We start from the raw sequence: 6976 nt of genomic DNA on the forward strand, positions 1-6976 counted from the left end.
AAGCATTGTATATATATATATATATATATAATTTATATAATATATTATCAAATATATACAAGCATTGTTTACGAGAATCAGTTAAATCATATTGTTTTCAATTACCCATTTTGGCTTCAAACATAACAGCCTAGAAATACTATTATGGGCGTGGTAATTAAAATAATATCAATAATAACCAATCTAAGTAGACTGTGCTTGAACATTCCTTCTTTCCAGACGAGTCTCAAGCAAACAACCAGTCAGTATAATTTTTAAATTCGACCGCACAGGTTGCGCACTTTTCGTAAGGCTTACAACACTGAACGCACAAGCGCGGGTATTTTACCAACCGGAAATTGTATCCCTGGCGTCTGGAAATCTCTAGAAGCGTCTAGAATTTTCGGTGCTGGGGCGGATTTCTCTATAAAAGCAGCGGCGCGTCGTGTGCCGGTTCGAGTCTTGAAAAAATTTCGTGCGGTGTGTGTCTACACGACAGCGTCTGAAAAAGTTTTGTGAATTTCTTATTCTGCACAAAGCAAAGTGAAAATTTATTTTACCTTTATTCTGTGAATAGAACGAATAACATACAAACAAGGTGAGTAAACCCGAAAAATAAGTTAATAATATATTGTATCATTGTAAAATGGCAAAGAGGTGAATTTGTGCATCTCGAATGTTCTTGACCCAAATGCAAAAAATCGATTTTATAGTTCTAGAAACCAAGTGATGCAAGATGTTTGCATTATTAATTAAATACATAAGGCTTTGTTTAATTGATTTTTACCGCTCGTTTAAAGGTGATTCCCCGTACAGACAGTTAATGAAAAACGCCGGTTTTTTTTTTTTTTTGCCAGCGAATGTTCTAGAACGTACATTGTTTTTTCCCACATAATGAATTAAACAGTATTTAAAATAGGCTGATTAATTATAAAATACTTTCCTTAATTAACCCCTACACGTGCTTTCTTTTGCATTTGCATTTTACTCATATTTTTAAACAATACACACACATCCACGCGAATGAGCAATACGTTGAAATAAAATTGTGGCGTCAGTCATTGACATTCTTAATTAATAATTCAATTTGTTTTGTTTTAATAACTGTTGCCAGGGAGATTAGTTTTTATCAGTTTTCTAGACTTTTTAGATGCAAACTTGTGGTTATGTACGAATTTTCAATGTGCAATGCTAACACATCCACAGCATACACGTGTATATGTATATGTACAACCGGGGTAGAAACAATAGCAGCGAAAATTCCAGAAACCAACAACCTAGTGAACGTTCACGTTACTCATTGAAAACAAATTATAATGTAAATAATTTGTAAAGTCACACAGTAAAAGAGTTTAGTTTAGTTAAAATTAGTTTAGTTTTAAATTACTATTATTTTGACCCCCTATGTGTTTGTGTATGCGCATGTTAAATGAGCCATGTGGTATTGCAAAAGGAGCAAGAACAAGAGGGCAAAAGAGAGCAACCAAAAAGCAGCTGCTGGAAATGCAGCTGCATTTCCATTTCCATTAACTTCCACCAACCAACGAAAACAAAAATAACTAATACACCCCTATTCCAAATCCCTTCCAGATGCCGGAAGAAACAGAGACCTTCGCCTTCCAGGCTGAGATCGCTCAGCTGATGTCGCTGATCATCAACACATTCTACTCGAACAAGGAGATCTTCCTGCGCGAGTTGATCTCGAACGCATCGGATGCTCTGGACAAGATCCGCTATGAGTCTTTGACCGATCCCAGCAAGCTGGACTCCGGCAAGGAGCTGTACATCAAGCTGATCCCGAACAAGACAGCCGGCACACTGACCATCATCGATACCGGTATTGGCATGACCAAGTCGGATTTGGTCAACAACTTGGGCACCATCGCCAAGTCGGGAACCAAGGCCTTCATGGAGGCTCTGCAGGCTGGTGCCGATATTTCCATGATTGGTCAGTTCGGTGTGGGTTTCTACTCCGCCTACCTGGTGGCCGATAAGGTGACTGTCACCTCCAAGAACAATGATGATGAGCAGTATGTGTGGGAGTCCTCCGCCGGTGGTTCCTTCACCGTCCGTGCCGACGATTCCGAGCCCCTGGGCCGCGGCACCAAGATCGTGCTGTACATCAAGGAGGACCAGACCGACTATCTGGAGGAGAGCAAGATCAAGGAGATCGTGAACAAGCACTCGCAGTTCATCGGCTATCCCATCAAGTTGCTGGTGGAGAAGGAGCGCGAGAAGGAAATCAGCGACGATGAGGCCGATGACGAGAAGAAGGAGGGCGATGAGGAGAAGAAGGAGATGGACACCGATGAGCCCAAGATCGAGGATGTTGGCGAGGATGAGGATGCCGACAAGAAGGACAAGGACGCCAAGAAGAAGAAGACCATCAAGGAGAAGTACACTGAGGATGAGGAGCTGAACAAGACCAAGCCCATCTGGACACGCAACCCCGATGATATCTCCCAGGAGGAGTACGGCGAGTTCTACAAGTCCCTGACCAACGACTGGGAGGATCATCTGGCAGTCAAGCACTTCTCCGTGGAGGGACAGCTGGAGTTCCGTGCCCTGCTCTTCATTCCCCGTCGCACGCCCTTCGATCTCTTCGAGAACCAGAAGAAGCGCAACAACATCAAGCTCTACGTGCGCCGTGTCTTCATCATGGACAACTGCGAGGACCTCATCCCCGAGTACTTGAACTTCATCAAGGGTGTGGTCGACTCCGAGGATCTGCCCCTCAACATCTCGCGTGAGATGTTGCAGCAGAACAAGGTGCTGAAGGTGATCCGCAAGAACCTGGTCAAGAAGACCATGGAGCTGATCGAGGAGCTCACCGAGGACAAGGAGAACTACAAGAAGTTCTACGACCAGTTCAGCAAGAACCTTAAGTTGGGCGTGCACGAGGACAGCAACAACCGTGCCAAGCTGGCCGACTTCCTGCGCTTCCACACCTCCGCCTCTGGGGATGACTTCTGCTCCCTGTCGGACTACGTGTCGCGCATGAAGAATAACCAGAAGCACATCTACTTCATCACCGGCGAGTCCAAGGACCAGGTCAGCAACTCTGCCTTCGTGGAGCGCGTCAAGGTGCGCGGCTTTGAGGTGGTCTACATGACCGAGCCCATCGATGAGTACGTCATCCAGCACTTGAAGGAGTACAAGGGCAAGCAGCTGGTGTCCGTGACCAAGGAGGGTCTGGAGCTGCCCGAGGATGAGACCGAGAAGCAGAAGCGCGAGGAGGACAAGGCCAAGTTCGAGGGCCTGTGCAAGCTGATGAAGTCCATTCTGGACAACAAGGTCGAGAAGGTGGTGGTGTCCAACCGCCTGGTCGACTCCCCCTGCTGCATTGTCACCTCGCAGTTCGGCTGGTCCGCCAACATGGAGCGTATCATGAAGGCCCAGGCTCTGCGCGATACCGCCACCATGGGCTACATGGCCGGCAAGAAGCAGCTGGAGATCAACCCGGATCACCCGATTGTGGAGACCCTGCGCCAGAAGGCCGATGCCGACAAGAACGACAAGGCCGTCAAGGATCTGGTCATCCTGCTGTTCGAGACCTCGCTGCTCTCCTCCGGATTCTCGCTGGACAGCCCTCAAGTACATGCCAGCCGCATCTACCGCATGATCAAGCTGGGCCTGGGCATCGACGAGGACGAGCCCATGACCACCGAGGATGCCCAGAGCGCCGGAGATGCCCCCTCGCTGGTTGAGGACACCGAGGACGCTTCCCACATGGAGGAGGTCGATTAAGCCATTGATCGATCAATGCCTACACCCCCAACCAAAATTCATCCAATCACTCGCATTCACATACACAATTTACTTGCGTTTCGAACTTTTGTACTTAGTTTACTACCGCCGAGTTAAATTTTGTATATCCCATTAACATTTTGCCGCGTTGTATGCGACAAAACATACGCTTATCTCTCATCCTTAAGAAACAAGAGAATAACTCGTTAAATGGCTAGGTTCCCGCAAAAACAAACATTCAAAAGCAGTTGTCGTTTTAAGAACTTCTAATTTAGAATCCAAGTAATTTATGTATAAAAACTAAAGACTACATACGCGCTCTAGTTGGTATAGCCATATAAAGAATGGAGTAAATGTATAATTAAGGTTTGATGACCAGATCGATGATAAACATAAAAAAAACAACCAACCAAATAAACAAGCAAATGTGTTTTAAAAATCAAATTCTGAGTGGATATTTATTGGGGGAAAACAATAAAGGGGTTTATAAATCAGATGATTAGCAAAGCGGCCTATATTAAAAATTTTACCACCGACTTACTGGTGGTCCATGAATATGGCTTTACAATTATTATCATGATTATATACAAGATATAATAATTTATTTCCGCTTATACTTAGTAAAAAAAAAACAGTCGAGTTAAATCAAATTGTGAATGGGTATTTATTGGGAGAATTGTGACCTTCATGATTCGGATTCTTTTCGAAGCAGCTGCTCAATGGCTTCCACTGTGGACACTCCCTTGCTGATCAGTATTATCTTGTTGCGGGATCGAGATCCCTTGTCCAGAGATACATCGCTCTTTCGGAGACCAAGAACTTTGGAGAGGAACTTTACCAGTTCCGCGTTGGCTTCTCCCTCGCTTGGAGGAGCTGCTATTTGGACGCCCACGCCCTCCATCCCAATCCCAGTGATTCCATTCTGCTTTGCTCCCGGCTTTGCCAGGATTTGAATGCATATATTCCCGCTTTTGTCCACGGAAATCGGACTGATTTCTTTAGCCGGCGTGGATTTTGCATCGGTTTTGGCACTTTCAGCAGTGGCCTTTGATTTTCCTTTGTTTTTCGACATTATTTGGGCGTTGAACGATGTAAACAAGCGGCGCATGAACTTATTTTTGATTAGTCTATTTAATTTATAAATTTAAATGCATTTTAATGAGAATTTCGCGTTGTTTGTTGGCGTCAATCAGCTGTTTCAGTGGTCAATCCAGAGATGGAAAAGAAAATAGTGATGGGCGATTTTCGTGCGTGAGAAAACCAGTATTGTATAAAATAACGGGAGTTTGTTATTTTGAAAAATATTTAAAATTTATCCCAATATTCCTCTTTTTCGTAGATACTTCTTTGGTAAATTAATTTCCTTCCTTAGATCTTCTTAAAAGAAACCTCGACTTTTTATTGTGGCCTCACAACTTCACCATTTGATACCCGATTTTTAAATGGTAAACTGTTGGACGGTTATGCTCTCTATTAATCTACATTAATGCTTAAATCATTTTTGTTAACATTTTGGAGCATCCACTTAATTGTATCTTTTTTGATATATATTTAACCTGCATCAGTAAAATTAAAATTTTCCCATATACGAATAAAACCAAATTTGATTAGGTAAAAAAATTATCATATATTCCTCATTGTTATGTACTCATAGTTTCTTCTCTACTCGTCTTTGCATTAGAAAACAACGCTTTAACATTTTGCACTATTTAAAACTGCATATCGAGAAGCATCTTAAAAATGCATTTATCGCCTATAAAATGATCTCATATGATCATTCAGTTATTTTGTTGCTTGAGTGTTTTAGGAGAGAATTGCAGGAATGCACATTGCAGAGCTTACAGTTAAACTAATTAATGCAAAATGCGTTAAATGGACTTAAATTTTGTATGTGTTTTATAGAAGTATAGATATTGCAGACACAAATCGAACTGGAGAGGGGGTCTTCCCCTGGTTGCACATGTTGCCGGGATCTCTATTCAGCTAGGAAAGGTTATAGAAGTAGCAAGTGGAGGTGGTTCCGAAAAGGTCTATTATCTTCCTCCAGATGCGCGGCTGCTCTTTTGTGGGTGTTGTTATATACGGGAGTAGCTTTTCCTTACGCGGCACGTATCGACTGAATGATCTGGAAAATGGCAGAGCCGCAGACCACAAAGATGAAAAGCGCCAGGAGCCAGGGTCCCACGGGATATTGGCCCTCTTTCGTTTTCTATAAAAAGTAAGAATAAAAGAGATTAGTGTTGACTTGTGACTTGATTTGGTGGGTATATTGCATTTAGAGATAGGAATTAGTGGAAACGTGTAATCAACATCCAGAAGTGCCGATAACACACACACACTCACACATAACAGCTTCCTCACACAGCAATAATAAAATCAATGACGGCGTGGCACTTTTCGCAATTGATTATCGGCATATTCGGGTATTAGTTTCACCCTTATCTCCACTTTCCCTTCTTGTTAATACTTCTATCATATTTAACCGAAAACTTACCGAGGATTTGGGTACATTGCCACGCATTGTCACATATTTGCTGGCCTTCTCGTTGGCGACGCGCATTCTCTGTGGTGGAGCCATATTTTTTGTGTTTTATGTAAAGCACAACGACGCACTGAAAATGTACAAAGAAATTTATTGTTAATTGGAAATGCCAATTGTATCGGACACAGCAGCTTAATTGGCACGGGCTGTGGTTTAATATTTGCCCAGCAAAACACTCGTACCTTTCAGCCCAAAAATAACAAAACGAATGAGAAAGCGACGACACGACACGTATACTGCTTTTGTAGCCCTCGTTTATTTTTATCGATTGATTTATCCTACTCGATTGTTTAATCGATGGCTGCCAGTGGCTGCAAGTCACTTTAAATTTAGCTATTTTCCTGGATATATATTTAATTCAAAATATTTATCTTTCATTTTATTTTTAGTAAAACACACAAATTTTTAAACCAGAAAAATATGTGGATGTTATTTGTTAATTAAAACTAATCATCCTCTATCAGACAAAAAATGAACTTATACAAATTATTTACCCATTTATTTCATTTTTGACAGCTAAATAATTCCCATTTACTACAATTAAATTTGTAGCAGTTAAATTAATTTGAAATAATCATTTTGTACCAAGACTAAATGAAAAAACTGATTAACCAGGTAGATAATTATTCCATGATCGTAAACACCTATTACAAAATATTTATTGGAATTAGGGCTTATAAAATCATGGCTCATTAGAAACAGATTAGT

General features: G+C 41.9%; 3 protein-coding genes across 3 annotated transcripts; 1 reads left to right on the forward strand and 2 right to left on the reverse strand.

Annotated features, from left to right (window-relative positions):
* Nucleotides 1-289: 289 nt before the first annotated feature.
* LOC128258932 (heat shock protein 83) lies at nucleotides 290-4170 on the forward strand. The gene is made up of 2 exons (XM_052990943.1): nucleotides 290-577; nucleotides 1570-4170. The coding sequence occupies exon 2, from the start codon at nucleotides 1570-1572 to the stop codon at nucleotides 3724-3726; it is 2157 nt and encodes a 718-aa protein (XP_052846903.1). The 5' UTR covers nucleotides 290-577; the 3' UTR covers nucleotides 3727-4170.
* On the reverse strand, nucleotides 4157-4945 carry LOC128258934 (UPF0235 protein C15orf40 homolog). Its single transcript, XM_052990947.1, has one exon. It carries the CDS (start codon nucleotides 4832-4834, stop codon nucleotides 4412-4414), a length of 423 nt encoding a protein of 140 aa, XP_052846907.1. The 5' UTR covers nucleotides 4835-4945; the 3' UTR covers nucleotides 4157-4411.
* A 383-nt stretch (nucleotides 4946-5328) lies between these two features.
* Nucleotides 5329-6555, reverse strand: LOC128258998 (stress-associated endoplasmic reticulum protein 2). The gene is made up of 3 exons (XM_052991061.1): nucleotides 6451-6555; nucleotides 6221-6338; nucleotides 5329-5935 (listed from the first exon to the last, which is right to left on the reverse strand). Exons 2-3 carry the CDS (start codon nucleotides 6302-6304, stop codon nucleotides 5825-5827), a joined length of 195 nt encoding a protein of 64 aa, XP_052847021.1. The 5' UTR covers nucleotides 6305-6338; nucleotides 6451-6555; the 3' UTR covers nucleotides 5329-5824.
* Nucleotides 6556-6976: the final 421 nt, after the last annotated feature.

This window comes from Drosophila gunungcola (genome assembly GCF_025200985.1).
Source record: "Drosophila gunungcola strain Sukarami chromosome 3L unlocalized genomic scaffold, Dgunungcola_SK_2 000005F, whole genome shotgun sequence".
NCBI lineage: Eukaryota > Metazoa > Arthropoda > Insecta > Diptera > Drosophilidae > Drosophila > Drosophila gunungcola.

Bases quoted from the DNA above. Each gene is read 5' to 3' on its own strand.
- LOC128258932 (XM_052990943.1), top strand. From the start codon at position 1,570: ATGCCGGAAGAAACAGAGACCTTCGCCTTCCAGGCTGAGATCGCTCAG.
- LOC128258934 (XM_052990947.1), bottom strand. From the start codon at position 4,834: ATGCGCCGCTTGTTTACATCGTTCAACGCCCAAATAATGTCGAAAAAC.
- LOC128258998 (XM_052991061.1), bottom strand. From the start codon at position 6,304: ATGGCTCCACCACAGAGAATGCGCGTCGCCAACGAGAAGGCCAGCAAA. The intron at 5,936-6,220 runs GTAAGTTTTCGG...TACTTTTTATAG, and splicing joins GCAATGTACCCAAATCCTCG to AAAACGAAAGAGGGCCAATA.